Below are 15,698 nucleotides of genomic sequence, written 5' to 3' on the forward strand. Positions count from 1 at the left end.
TCTTCAAGGAAGATCGGAGAGCATTACATTGCTGGTGCTTTATAGTTTTAAGTGAGTTCCTGAGTGGCATAGCCCATTAAATGCATGACTGCTAACCAGAAGGTTAGCTGTTTGAGCCCACCCACAGGTGCTTCTGAAGAAAGGCCTGGCAATATATATCTGGGGGAAAGTCAACTACTCACAACCCTGTGGAACGCAGTCCTGCTCTGATGCACACGCCCATGAGGCAGAATCAACTCAAGGGCAAATGGTTTGGTTTGGGATTTTATTATCTTCTAAACAGTTTTAATCGAAATGCATTAAACATATAAAAGAGTATCGGAAAGAAGCCTACATTCATAAATCAACTATCCATACATACCTGGGCCTGTTTCTAATTTCTCTATTTTCTTTCATTGAGTTAATGGTCTACTATACTAAGGTGCAGAGGAGTGGATTACTTTGGGGGCTGCTAAACGCAAGGTCTGAATTTCAAAACCACCAGCTGCTCCATGAGAGAAAGATGAAACTTTCTACTCTCATAAAGGTTTACAGTCCAGGAAACTCACAGGGGTAGTTCTGCTTTGTCATTTTGGGGCACTATGAATCAGAATTGACTTGATGGCAGGGACTTTGAGTTTGCTTTTCGATACCAAGATGTCTGTATTCCTAAAACAAAATTGCTTACTAATGTCTGGTAGGACAGGTCCACCTGCCTCATTCTTCTTCCTTCGCTGTTGGCTGGCTTTGTGTGGCCCTTTACATTTATAAATACACACAGAAGCTTGGTGCATTTTTATATTTATATGCACCAGCGTGTATAGAGAGTCAGATCTAGATATAGCGTATTCCCAACACTCCAGAAAGGTCCTTCATTCACCTTTACCATGAAGACTCCTCCCCAACCTCCAACATACTGTGTTAATTTTAATATATTGCCTATCAACTCTGAATGCACTTTGCAGTGTGTGCTCTGGGATAAACAGAATTCCTTAAAGTATTTGTTTAAAAAGAACACGATGCTAACCTTTCTCAGTACACAGTGTTAGAGGAATTTCACCAGAAGAAGAGGCTGTCTTGCAGCTCTCCGATGAGATGGAATGTGGTGGTGGGGGGGGGGGTATGTGATTGAGCACTGCCCCAGCCAAGAGCACAGAGCAGAGGCTCTCAGGGATCTGGCAGCCCCTGCTCACTCTGAAGGCATGCACACAGCGGCATCCCGACTCCCACTCCCAGTTGCTGGTCACCTGTCCTCTCCGACCTCCGCTGCATCTGGAGGATGGCCTAATGCCTGCCCAGCAACTGTAGGTTGGCTCTGCCCTGACCAATCCAGGAACCTTTTCTGCTATTTGGTGAGCTGAACCTTACCCTTCCCGTGTGTGGTCTGAATCCCTTCCATGTTTGTCCTTCCTGAATACTTGCTCTCGGTCTTAGAACACCAGGCAGATTTTTTTTTTAATATCTCATGGCTGTGCTTTAGTAGAGTTAATAATTTTTTTATATTTAAGCATCTCTTGCTTAGCCTACTATCTCCTGATTAGACACAGGCTGCTACACACACATGTACATTCACACATGCACATTCACAGGCACATGGGTGTGTGCACCCCTCATAGAAACCCTCTTATTTTGACTTCTGTCATCAAGGGTTTGCTTTTAATCAGTTCTTGATCTCCTTGTAAATAGAGTCATGTGATATGCTGACATTTGTATAAGGCTTTCTGGTTCAGTAGTTCCTCAGGGTGTGAATATACCCAGCCCATTTCTCTGTTCTCCATTGATTGTTTATCGTTTTTTGCTATTATACATAAAGCTACTATGAACATTCTTTTCTATGTTTTCTGGTATACTTAGGTACTCATTGCTCTTGAGGAATATACCTATGTGTATATACATAAATAATTTTAGAATGGTTTTGGATTTATAGGAAAATTATTAAGATTGTACAGTACCCATGTGCCTCTGTTGGGAGCGACCTTGACTCTTTACCCCACTGTGCCACACCCGCCCAAACCACCAAAAGCAAATTGACTGCCACTGAGTCCCAGCTGACTCATAGTGACCCCCCCGTGGGTTTCCAAGACTGAAACGGTTTCCTGGAGCAGAAAGCCCAGCCTTTTCCAGAGGAGCCACTGGTGGTTTCAAACTGTCAACCATGCAGATCGCAGCCCAGCACACATCCCTCTGAGTCAAACGTGGACTCGGTAGTACATAACAAGACAGCATTATGCACACATTGTAGGGCTTCAAAAAGCCTGTAGGAAAATCCCATTATCTTTTTTACTTCATTTCCCACAAACCTTTTGTGTGTGGTTGGTGTATAAAACAATAGAAAGTAGTCCTGGTGGCAGAGTGGTTTCTGATTCGGTTGACAGTTTGAACCCACCAGCGGCTGTATGGAAAAAAATAATAAGTTGTCTGCTTCCACAAAGATTTACAGTTTCAGAAACCCTATGGGACTGGTATCCATCCTATAAGGGCCCTGGGTATCACAATCAACCTGACAGCAATAGATGTGAGATAGTAACTAATAATTTATTTTAATAATTGCAAGATATTTTGTCTTACATGATTACTATTTTTGTTTTCTACTTAAAAATCTTTGTCTAGCTAACCCTTCAGAAACAGTAACAGGAGTAACGGTTCCCGGAGGGAACAGGAAGTGAGAGGAGAGGAGGGGAATCGGAGCTGACAGCACTGGTGACTGTACAGCCCAACTTGAGGGGAGCAAACAACAGAATTGTATGTGAATGGATATATTGGATGGGGTGAGCGAAATAGATAAATAAGGGTTCCTGTGGGGAGGGTGGGGGAGGGAGGGCATAAAGGGGAGCTGATATCAAGGAGTTCAAGAAGAAAAAAAATGTTTTGAAACCGATTGTGGTAACAGTTGTACAATACTGCTTGATGTGATTGAACTATGGAATATTATATCTGTAAGAGCTTCCAATAAAATTATTTTAAAAAACTTTGTCTATTGCAAGGTCATGAGAACAGTTTGTTTACAACTAGAAACTAATTTTTCACCTTTCACACTTATTCGGATATAATATGAAATAGAAGCCAAATTAATGTTTTTCATATAGATATCCAGTTGCTATAGCTTCACTCATTGAATACGCATTCTCGTATTGAATTTCAGTGGTATTTTGCTGCATGTTTCATGTGTCTACTGACAGAATCAACTTGATGGCAGTGGGTGGAGTTTTAATGGAATCTATTTAGTTTTCCTTTTATCAAGATCTCTTATGCAAAGGTTTTTTATTGCTTAGTCAGTTTTTTCAATGACTCTAGGACTTCAGGATTTTTGTTTCTTCTTTGTTATTTTTTGTATTTGTAGCATTAAATGACTTGTAATAGTTTCTGACCCTTTTAAGATATTTTGTATTTATTAGATTTTTTCGTGATTCATCTTACTTTTGACTCTTTTTATTCCTTCTGCTTTATATTTGTCTTGTATTATGCTCTTAATATTGCATTTCTTCTGTGTCCTTTGTATTTGTCTTGTTGTTTTTTTTTAATTTGGTTTTGTTTTTAACTTCCAGAGCTGGACGGATAGGGCATTCATTTTAACTTTCTTTTCTAGGTCAGTACTTCAAGATCTAGACTTCTATGAAATAACTGTTTGAGCTGCATTTTATCAATGTAAATAGAGTTTTTATCTTAATTCAGTTAAAAACATTTTCTCCTTTCCTTCCTGGTGTTTCTTTGGCTCAGGGGTTATTTAGGGCTCTATTTCTTAATTTTTAAGCCCAGGAGCATTTTTTTTAAAGCTTTGGTGGTGTTATTGATCTTTACTTTAATTGCACTGTAGTCACAGAACATTGTCTGCCTGGCTTCTCTCTTTAAAAGTTTACTGAAATTGCTTTATGACCCAGAATACGATCTGTTTTGCTAAATGTCTCATGCTCTCTTAAGAAAAGAACAAAACAACATATATATATTTATATACACACAATTTTGTCACTTCCCTGCTCAAGAATCGTTAATTGCTTCCAATTGCACTTAGAATAATAAAAATTTAAAGGCTACCTGTTTGTCTTTTCCTCTCCAACCTCACTTTTAACCCTCTTTCTGAAAAACTTGTTTTCTTTCATTTTCTTAAACCTGCCAAGTTCTTGTCCACTCCAGGATTTTTGCCTACAATGCTGTTCTCCCTGTGTTATGTCTGACTAACTCTTACTCATCCTCCAGGGCTCAGTTTTAGTCATTTCTTCAGAGTGCAGCTCTGGGACTCTCCAGTCTCAGTGATGTGTGTTACTTGGTGACATGGGGCCACCGCACAGTTCCTTCATAGAAATTCAAAAAAAAGAACTTCTCAGCTTGAAGCTGTGTGTTTATGTGTATGATTATTCTTGAATAGCTCCTCTAATAAGATATTAATCTTCATGAGTGTAGACTGGGTCTCTTTAATTCATCTTTGTATTTGTAAAATCCAGCAAAATGTTGTATATATCATATTTGGTATATAGTTAGCACATGTAAAATTATTTGGTAAAAAAATAATACATTTTATAATCTTTCTCTCAAAAGTATATCTTTCCTTCTGAGTCTAGTTTTAGTGAGAATGGAGACTTACATGTGAATTGAGTTGATTATGTTGGGCTGAGAGACAAATTAGAACTAAATTCTTAGGGTGGGGCGATTTTTTTTTTTTCAGTCAGAATGCTTTACCCAAAAAGGTACCTTATAAAATGAATTCTCCATTATTTAGAAGAAAAATATAAACTTGAAAGGAAAGAAAAGGCAAAGCATGTTGTGTCTTAGAAATAACTCATGGTAGAATCAGTCATTCAAATTAACCAATACACTTTCTCTAAATTTGAGGACTGCATATAATTTAATGTTCACAACGAGAAAAAAATTTTTAACAACAAAACATGATGTGAAACCAGAATAGAGCTGCTCCTCTTTTAAACAGTGTGCTATTATGTCTCACACGCACTGATAGTGACCCCTTCTGTCTCTGGTGCTTCCCAATCCTTTCATAGCCATGCTATAATATGGCCATGCATCTAACATTCCAAAGTGATTAAAGCATTCTTTCCTGTGAGAAATGTTTGCTTATCCCAAATATATGCCATTTTCTTGCCTCAACTCGTGACATAGTACTACAGATGACTTTTTTCTTGAATCTTGGCTTACCAACTACTTAGTGAATCCATTCATTTTATCATTTCCATTTTCCCGCCACTGTTTCCATGGTGAAGTATGTCAGTGATATGTTTGATTCCATGGAAACAGATGAGTGTCTCTTTCTACATACACAACTAATTAAATCGAACCCTGTCCATGCTGCCCATTGTCCTGCAGGCAGAGTGAAAAGGCTTCGCCAGAATGAGCCATTATTTTAGTAGCAATTCTTAGTGTTTAACCTAGCACAATGGATCAGTGTTCTAACACAGCCCACTGCTTTCCGAATTCAGATAGATTTGGGCACAGTTAGGAGGCCTGACACATAACCATGTGAAAAAGAAGTTTCATGCTATGATTATCATTTTAAAAATATGTAAGTTTTTCTTTTAACATCAAATTCAAGTAATTTGAATGAAAGCCAGAGATATAATTGGTAACAGATGCAAGAGGTCCATCTTAATAGTGCACAGTGTGGTATAGATGTGAATTTTAGAATCATATAAACATGGATTTTCTATTTTGCTTCTGTATTTTTATTAACTGTAGGAGGAAGCTTAGAAAAATCTATAGGAAAAATCCATTATCTTTTAATGCCATTTTCTACCAACTTTATATAGAGATTATCATACTTCACTGCATGAGAATTAAGATGACATCTGTAAGCTGACAAGCATGCCACTTGGTATATAATCCAAAAGTCCAACCCTGCCATCCCAGTGGTCCCCCTCACCATCACCCTGTAGGAAAAAGCAGAACTGCTCCTGGGGTTTCCAAGTCTGTAAATGTTTATGGGAGCAGACAGCCATCCTTATCTTGTCTCCCAAAGAGTGAGTGAGGAGTTTGAAACACCAGCCTGGAGGTTGGCAGCCTAGTGCTTACCACAATGCTTCAACGCAAACATACCAAACAATAAACTCACTGCCTTTGCGTTAACACTGATTCATCGTGGCCTTCCAAGACTCACTGTTTACAGGAGTAGAAAACCCTGTCTTTCTCCCGAGGAGCTGCCGGTGATTCCGAACGGCTGACCATGAGCATCACAGCCCAGCATGTAATCACTGTACCACCAGAGCTCCTGACATTCATTGGATAATAGTTTTATCTTGCTGCTACTGCTCTATCAAATCAGACAAATACGACAGAACAAAGCCTAACTAATTTCAGAAATGTCTCAAAATGAAAAAGCCTAAATACCACAAAGAATAATACTGCTTCCTTTATGAAAAGCAAACAAATTAACCTGTGAACGTGCACAGTGTATAAAAATTTGTAAGTAGATGGATATAACTGGTAGCAGTGTTTGAAGCTGTTTGCAGCAGTGCCCAGACAACACTGCTCTGATCCTACTCCAACTTTTATTGAACTTTCCATGTTCTGAGCAAGTGTACACCTGACTCCTTTCTACTCCTTGCTTACAACATCCCCCAAACACAGCAGTGAGGTGTAGCAAGGACCCACAAAAGCGGCAGGGCGATAGCCCGATTTCAGGCCACCTTCATGTGCGTAAGCATTCATACTAGTGATGATTAAATTAGCTACCAATGACGAAGCTGATCTGTCAGGTGCCAGCAATTGTTTTATGGGTTTTTATAACACTTTCATTTAATTTAATTATGAAACAGTATGACATGCTTTGGGAACTCTTATTAAGTTCATTTTATACATGAGGAAACTGAGGCAAACAAAATAAGATCGTTTCACTTGTGTAATCAGTGGCAGCACTGAGATTGAGCCCAGGAAGGCTGACTCCACAACCCATGCTTTTAACCACTGAGCTAAAAGGTTAGTGACACTCCTGTATATACCTGCACATTCCTATGTCTGGATAAATAGAAAGAACTGGGTGAGTCTGTGAATATGCTTTTTCATGATATGGGTCACTTTGGGGCAGTCTGGTAAAATTTATAGAACTCAGGAAAAAATATTTTTAAGAGCCTAAATATATAAAAACCAATTATACTGAAATGCGATGATCACAAAACCTTAAAAACAAGGTATAACAATGTATCTGCAATATTTTTATTTATTTATTTTTAATCATTGTATTAGGGGCTCATACAACTCTTATCCTAATCCATGCATACATCCATTGTGTACAGCACATTTGTACATTCATTGGCCTGATCATGCTCAAAATATTTGCTCTCCACTTAAGTCCCTGGCATCAGCTCCTCATTTTTCCCCCTCCCTCCCCGCACCCTCCTCCCTTATGAACCCTTGATAATTTAAAAATTATTATTTTGTCATATCTTACACTGTCCGATGTCTCCCTTCACCCCCCTTTCTGTTGTCCGTCCCCCAGGGAGGAGGTCAGAGGTAGATCCTTGTAATCGGTTCCTCCTTTCCTCCCCACCCTCACTCCACCCTCCTGGTATTACTACTCTCAGCACTGATCCTGAAGGGATCATCTGTCCTGGATTCCCTGTGTTTCCAGTTCCTATCTTTACCAGTGTACATCCTCTGGTCTAGCCAGATTTGTAAGGTAGAATTGGGATGATGATAGTAGGGGGGGAGGAGGAAGCATTTAGGAATTAGAGGAAAGTTGTATGTTTCATCGTTGCTACACTGTACCCTGACTGGCTCGTCTCCTCCCCTCTGCAATACTTTTTATGATATAATTATAACATCAAGATTTAGTATCTGATCTAACACCTATGATAGCTTCAAAATAATAAACAGCATCAATGCCAGTTTAAGATAGCTGCAGGAAATATAATTTTAAAATATTTTATAAAATCTCAAGTGCCCTCAAAATTTAATATGACCAGCATTAGTCTCATTTTGTGCATTAAATTACTGAGATACCAAAATGTTTAGTCACATGGCAAATAACTGGCAAAACTCACTCTCAACTTTTCAGTTGGGTTCTTTGCTCGTACTTATGGGACTTACTAGGTCGATTAGCAGGTTACCATTTAAGTGAGAACTGCTTAGGACATGCAAGTTGTTCAATCAGGATAGTTTCTTCTCTGCCATGCCTGCAGCAAGCCTCTCTCTGGCTTCTCCCTCAGCCACTCGGCCTGGCCTCTGCCCTGTTCATGCAAAGTTACAAAGCTTTTTTAGGGCTGTCAATAAATATGCAAAGGACATGCCATTTCTTCATAGCTGTAAGCCCAAAGGCACTCAGCTCTGGCTCTGTGGATTAGCAAACTCAAGTCACCCAATTAAGTGCCCAATCGCACCCCTCTCCACAAGTCAGCCTGCTGTCCCAGAGCACTCAGCTCGCTTGCTGTGTGGGCTGAGAAGTCCACTGCTCCACCTCATGCTCTGGCTCCTGGTTCTGTTGCTACTGCTCCCCTGGTGTCAAGGCTGCCTCCTGGATCAAGGAGGTTCACTGCTCAGGGACCTTGGGGGCCCAAATGTTGTTACTCCATTTCTCTCTCTTCTCCCTTGTAGTAGTGACATCCTCCCAACTGCTTCTGAGGTGGCTCATCTAATACCCAGCAGGGTGGCAATCACAATTCATCCTGTGATTGCTCACCACTGAATCCTAGAATCCAATCAGTATCATCCTCTACCTTCTTATCCAGACCCATCAGGAAAATGAAGGTCATTTGCTGGGAGTAAGCAGGAGCCATATTAAATAATTCACCGCATCGCACCGGGCCATTTGGGCCTCTCTCCTCTTTATTGTTGCTGTGCTGCCTCTCTACGACAATCAGTCAATCATTTTGAATGATGACAAAAGCCTTACCAAGATTGTGACATTATAAGAAGGGTGAGGTAGGAAGTGAGCGAAAGCCAATGAAATCAGTGGACTTTCGATACCATGTGAAGGTGACATTTTAGAACAAGCAAGTAGAGAATGCTAGATTTACCGGTGTCGGTAGTGTGTGGTGCTGTCAACTGACACTCCTTTTTGCTCCCTACAAGTGACAGTCATTTCCTCACCTGCTGTGTTTGGGACTTGGCTTTCTGCCCATACTGGCCCATTGACCATAGAGACTCATCTGCTTCAACTAGCCTGAAAATAACTGACTGCAGCAGAGCAATAGCTTTCCAGTCTGGAGGTTAGTTCTGCTTTCTGAGCTGTGTTCACAATGAGCACGTGCAGAAAGCCAGCTCCAGGTCGGCAAGCACCAATTGGTCATGGATTAGTGGCTTCCTCCGCAGTTGCCAGAACACTTAAACAACCCAGCATGCTAGCCAGCTGCTTTCTATATTAACTGTGCCTGACAGGAATGCACATTAAAATGCACCACCATGCAGTGAATATTGGCTCCCTACATTTGTCCATGTTTCAGCTTATCAAACACTACCAAACAATAAGCCATCTCATTTTCATCATTCCATTGTTTTCTCACTTCATCGTCAAGATAAGGCCTTGTAGAGGCTGGACAGGAACTATTCCCATGTCATGATTCAGGAAACTAAAGAGGGGCATAAGGTGATGGGTGCACTTGCAGACCTCTCCCAGCCTACTCTCTGTGAGCTGGGAAGTCCAGAACCCCGTGGGTTCCACGCTGCTCCCCTTCTCCCCTCAAAAGGAAGCAACTGAAGAAGGGCCCCCACTGGAAGCTGGGGGCTTTTTCTAAATTTAAAGAGGGGATATATGCTCTCAATTTCCTCCAGTACTTGAATTTTGCCTTATAAACACCGCATGTTAGATGATGGCTGCCTTAGCCAATCAAACCTTCTCCTTTGGGAACTATAAGAGTCGGTTACACAACAAGAAATTCAGGGGAGGAGGAAAAGTAAGCACAACACTTCTTCTAGTAGCTTCTGGTAGGAACATGAGGAATTTAATGCCACTGCGCTGTGCCTGTGAAGATGGTTAAATGGCCAATGTTTGGGGTACCTGTGTATTTACCACAATAAAAATGTGTTCCAAAAATGGCACTGTGTGTTATAGCCGGCTTTGTGGGGAGTGCATAGTCCTTGCTCTGAAGTTCCATGTCTTTGGTTAGGACTGTTCACCCTTGATGACTGCCCCCATGTCTCAGCACTGATCCTTGTGACCACAATACCTGAATTCCTCTGATGTACTCTTAACTCCAAAGGAGGAGTCCCACTCTTGGAGGGAAACCATAGCATGAACTCTATCATCCTATGAACACTAGTTATGACTGTCTTGGTTTAACCGTCACAAATAGGATGCCAGGAGAGAATGCGCCCTTTATCATGAGAGACAAGCACTGATAGACTATCTGGAGGCTTTGCATCCCCTATGGGAAGGCCTTGTGGCGAGAATAATACTCAACACAGTTGAACCCCTCAGAAACCTTGTGAGAGGGTTCTACCAGAGCTACATATATATATTGTATGTCTTGAAAAATGTTAGTATTTAGCATTAGCCAGCTGGACTCAATTCAGAGGATCCGATTTTGTTGGCAACATCTATAGCAGCAGTTCTCAACCTGTGGGTCGCGACCCTTTTGGGCGGTCAAATGACCCTTTCACAGGGGTCACCTAAGATCATCGGAAAACACATATTTCAAAATATGTGATTACATATTGTTTTGTGACTAATCACTGTGCTTTAATTATGTTCAGTTTGTAACAATGAAAATATATCCTGCTTATCAGATAGTTACATTACTATTCATAACAGTAGCAAAATGACAGTGATGAAGTAGCAACGAAAATAATTTTATGGTTGGGGGTCACCACAACACGAACTGTATTAAAGGGTCGCATGGCATTAGGAAGGTTGAGAACCACTGATCTAAAGTGTCATAGTCAGGAGCCAGTCTAAGCCAGGAGCCTCCGTCTTGCCATGAGGCCTGATCAAGGTGTTGTCCTTGGCTACGTCAATGTTATAGAGCTACTTCACTGTTTAGTCTGGTGCTTGACTCAGGGATCAAGGGGAACTTGATGGCATAGTGGTCAAGCTTGTTCCACCTGGGAGCGCTCTTCCGAGGGTATTCGGTCTGCTTTCTTAGAAGATGGGTGACATTCAGATTGTGTGTGTGTGTGTGTATGTGTGTGTACGTGCGCGTGTGCTCTGGACACCTTTCAGCACAGTCTTCTTAGATTTTTTTTTTTGGCCTTCTTAGCTTTTAACACCTTACTTTGGCTTTCATTTTAGGAGCAGCAGGGGCTTCCTTCCTTGCCTTCGGTGCCATCTCTGTAAAATGTGGATCAATATATTTTTTAATCATGAAATATGTTCAATCAAATGCAAAATTTGCTCCCAACTTCAAAAGAGAGATTCTGAAAACAAGACACAGCTGCCGTGTTGTCTTAACTAGTGTTCTCTGCTTTCACATCCAGTTTCTAGTGTCCATTGCAGTAGCTACAGAAGTAATCGTCATGATTCAAGGGTTTGTTAAGGAAATTAACAGGTTGCTATCCAAGTGGGAAATATTTGCATTACAGGATAGAGTTGTTCATAAGAATATGTAATAAATGCCACTCAGCTCTTAGCCTCAGCTCAAAGGCGTTCAGGTCCACTTCCATGGGTCAACAAGCCCAACTCCCCCAGTTAAGTGCCCAGAGACCCCCTATTCCACAAGCTAGCCTCCTGCACAAAAGCTTTCAGCTTTAATTGCTCCATGGGCTGGGCAGTCTGTAACTCTGTTCCATGAGCTGGCTCTTGTTTCTGCTGCTGATCCTCTGATGTCACAATTGGCTTTTGGATCCAAGAGGTTCACTGAATGGGGTTCTCAGGGTCCAGAGGACATGCTCTACTCCTGGTTCTTGCTGGTAATGAGTTTTCTCCTCCTGCTTCTTAGAGGGCTCATTTTATATGCAGCTCTAGGGAATCCCATTAACAATTACTCACAGGTGAATCCAACCCCCCCCCACCTTTTTTTTTTCAACCAGGCCCATGCAGGTAAAGGTATTTTTGCAGAAGTTAGAGACTTTGGCTAGAAGAACCACATTAAATAATTCACTGTCCCTGCCCCTGCCTCTTCCAGGAGTTGTACACAACCTGAAGCACATTCCTTTGTCTTTTTTATTAATAGATTACTTTATTGGGGACTCTTACATATATTATAACAATCTATACACCCATTATATCATGTGTACATGTACAATTGTTGGCATCAACAATTTCTAAACATTATCTTTCTTCTTGAGCCCTTTGATATCAGCTCCTCTTTTTACCCCTCCCTCACCCACCCTGCCACCCCCATGAACCATTAGTATATTATTTATTGGTATTATTATTCATATATATCTTACACTGCCCATTTTATCCCTTCACCTCCTATCCTGGCATTCGTCCACCTCAAGGGGGTTTATTCTGCCATCACTGCTAGTCATCCCTCTTCCCCCCTCTCTCCCCCTTCCCTTCCCCTACCCTCCTGGAATTGCTACTCCCATTTCTGAATCATACTTTAAGAACAATAATCTTTCTTGTTTTATTACCAGGATACATACAAAACACAACCTCACTGCCATCAAGTCACTTGCCGACTCACAGTCAGTGCCCTGTGGGTTTCTGAAACGGACTATAAAGCCCAACCCAGTCGTTCACTCATGGTTCCAAACTGAAGACCAAGCCAACGCACACCTAGAGCAACCAGGAGGGAGAGGAGACAAAAAAGAATCTTCCCCTGGAGTAAACATGGCCTTGACCACACCCTAAATTCATTCCATGTATTTAGCAGTGTTTGGAAGTAAACAGGGACTGTATGTAGCCCCCCTAGTTCCATAATAGCAACCACTGTAAAACGCCATTGTCTGTTTCTTACAGGAGACTCTACTCTTAAAGACAAAGAAGATCAGTTTGGGAGGACACCGCTCATGTACTGTGTGTTGGCTGACAGAGTGCATTGTGCAGACGCTCTCCTGAAGGCAGGCGCAGATGTTAACAAGACTGACCACAGCCAAAGGACGGCCCTCCACCTTGCAGCTCAAAAGGTGAGAAGTCAACTTAACTTGAAAAATAAGCCTCTCGTATTATATTTACCATTTGATGAATGGAACAGTACAGCAGAGGGCTACAAATAAAAGGAAGCAAAGAATACGCGACTCTTCTGTTTCCTTAAAAATGATCTGTAAACTACTGAGAGTGAAACCAGAGTAACCAATGGTGCGTCCACCCACCGTGTGCTGCTATCAGGGAGTTGATTAAGTGGGGGAAATTGGGTCAGTTATATGTGCAGTACGATTAAAGCTATATTGTGAATTACATTATCTATAGGGTAAAACAGTGGCCCAAAAGAAATACGCTAAAATGTTCCTCGTGGTTGGGTGTACATTTTAGAACTATGTATGAAGATTTCCTCTTTTTACTATTTAAATTTGATTTTCTTAATGAATGTTGCTTTTACAATAAAAAGTTGCATTCTCTTGAAATATGAGGGGGCTTCAAAAAGGTTCTGGAAACTGGAATTTAGAGAGAATGGAATTTTCCTACAAACTTTTGAAGTTTCATGTGTGGTATCAGGGGCCATCACAGAAACCTGTTTTATACATGTGTCTTCCCTATTTTTTAAAAAAACTCAAATTATATTGCCTATATTAATATTTTTACCTTTTTAAAGGCACTGCAAAGGCTTGGACTTTTAAGATTAAATCTATCAAAACAAAAAGGTGAGGGTGGGGGGTTGGGGGGAGAAGCTTCAGCATTTATTTAAAGACTTCTTTGCCTAAGAATTATTTTTCCGTCCATAAAATTTTGATCTCTAAAAGGTATTTCCAATGGCTGGTATTTTGTCTTTTTGCAATTTTCGTCTTCTATACTTTTGGAACAAAAATAGCCGACACTATTTAAAAATGTGAACCAGATATAGCTGGTTAATTGAAGGGTTAGAAAAATATCTTTTCATTAGTTGAATGCATAAAAAGAGACTGACATTAATATATACTACTGAATATGCTAGTTATAGGCTTTTATCTGTTAGGTCTGTCAGGTTATTTCCAGTTATTTCTCTTGAATTTGCTTTTCAGTATCATAATGTATTTAAAAACATCCCTCATTTTCAATCACATTTTTAACTACTGCTAATGTATTTATAACCTCTCACCTGGGCTTTGTCACTAGTGCAAATTACTCCCTCAGGAAATGTAACCCCACTTACCTTGTTATCATTTGAAAAAAAATTTTTCAGAAGGGAATAGTCCCAATATTAAGAATTTGAGGGGAGCGAATAACAGAATTGCAGGCTAATGGATATATTGGATGGGATAAGATAAGGTGATATATATTATATATACACACATATACATAGATTTTATTTATATTTATATAATAATGATAATATGGGTTCTGGGGAGAAGGGGAGGGGAGGGAGTAGATAAAGGGGAACTGATATAAAAGAGTTCAAGAAATAAGAAAATGTTTTGAAACTGATGAGTATCAATTGTACAACTATGCTTGATGTATTTGAACTATGGGATGTTATGATATCTGTAAGAGCTCCCAATAAAATGATTTAAATACAAAATAAAACATGATTTACGATTAAAACAAAAAAGAATCTGCTACTCTTAAGATTTTTCCATGTAATTCATTGAAGTGAAACTTCATTTAAGTTTAAAATGCAACTTCAAAAATGTAAGATGGAGGAACCTAATGCACTATTAAGTGGAACATGGTGGGGCGGTGAGGAAATGAGGTCTTCATTTGGTGATCCAACGGTATGATATCATTGCAGAGATGGAATGTGAACAAAATGAGAGACTAGGTGTGTCCAACCAGAAATGTTAGCTGTAAGTGTCTTTATAAGATACATTGTGCTTTTTTGTTTGCTTTTTGTGTCTACCATGGGGTTTTTTGTGTATGATAGTTGTATAGTATCGGACATGAAATGGAACTATGAATTACATGTTACAATTTTACACATATGATTTCCAAAGTTAAATAATGTATGTTCTTTCCAGTTTCTGATAATTACGCACTACCCACTCCCTTGCTTGTTTTTGTGTTTGTCAGAGCAGCAACTGATGCTTTGGCTTTACTAACACTAGTAGAATTTCCAAAACAGAGGTGGTAATAATTGTTTTAGTACTCTGGATCAAATGTAGATAATATATTTAGTGTTCTGTTTCACACAAGAGAGTATTATTCTGAAACTGGAGATTGTATAGACCAGGCAGCACTAGGAAGAGAAGGGTCTAGAAGTATTTTTTAATCATTTTATTGGGGCCTCATACAACTCTTATCACAATTCATACATACATCAATTGTATAAAGCACATCTATACATTCGTTAACCCTCATCATTCTCAAAGCATTAGCTTTCTACTTGAGCCCTTGATATCAGCTCCTCATTTCCCCCCTCCCTCCCACTCCCCGCTCCGTCATGAACCCTTGATAATTTATAAATTATTACTTGTCTTATCTTACACCGTCCAATGTCTCCCTTCACCCACTTTTCTGTTGTCCGTCCCCCAGGGAGGACACGATATGTAGATCCCTGTAATCAGTTCTCCCTTTCAACCCCACCCTCCCTTCACCCTCCCAGTATCACTAACCTCACCACTGGTCCTAAAGGGATCATCTGTCCTGGATTCCCTGTGTTTCCAGTTCCTATCTGTACCAGTGTTCATCCTCTGGTCTAGCCAGACTTGTAAGGTAGAATTAGGATCATGATAGTGGTGGGGTGAGGAATCATTTAGGAACTAGAGGAAAGTTGTGTGTTTCATCGTGGCTACACTGCACCCTGACTGGCTCTTCTCCTCCCCACAAC

General features: G+C 40.3%; 1 protein-coding gene across 5 annotated transcripts in view; it reads left to right on the forward strand.

Moving 5' to 3' along the window:
* INVS (inversin) overlaps positions 1 to 15,698 on the forward strand; it is a 144,542-nt gene that overhangs the window by 3,303 nt on the left and 125,541 nt on the right. For 3 of the 5 annotated variants that reach the window (XM_075560223.1, XM_075560221.1, XM_075560222.1), the window contains exon 3: positions 12,758 to 12,924. In XM_075560223.1, the coding sequence (XP_075416338.1) occupies positions 12,758 to 12,924 (167 nt within the window). Of the gene's footprint in view, positions 1 to 12,757; positions 12,925 to 15,698 lie in introns of those variants that run through there. The other 2 variants (XM_075560225.1, XM_075560226.1) reach the window with 2 other exon arrangements.

The sequence above is a fragment of the Tenrec ecaudatus genome, chromosome 10 (assembly GCF_050624435.1).
Source record: "Tenrec ecaudatus isolate mTenEca1 chromosome 10, mTenEca1.hap1, whole genome shotgun sequence".
NCBI classification, from domain to species: domain Eukaryota; kingdom Metazoa; phylum Chordata; class Mammalia; order Afrosoricida; family Tenrecidae; genus Tenrec; species Tenrec ecaudatus.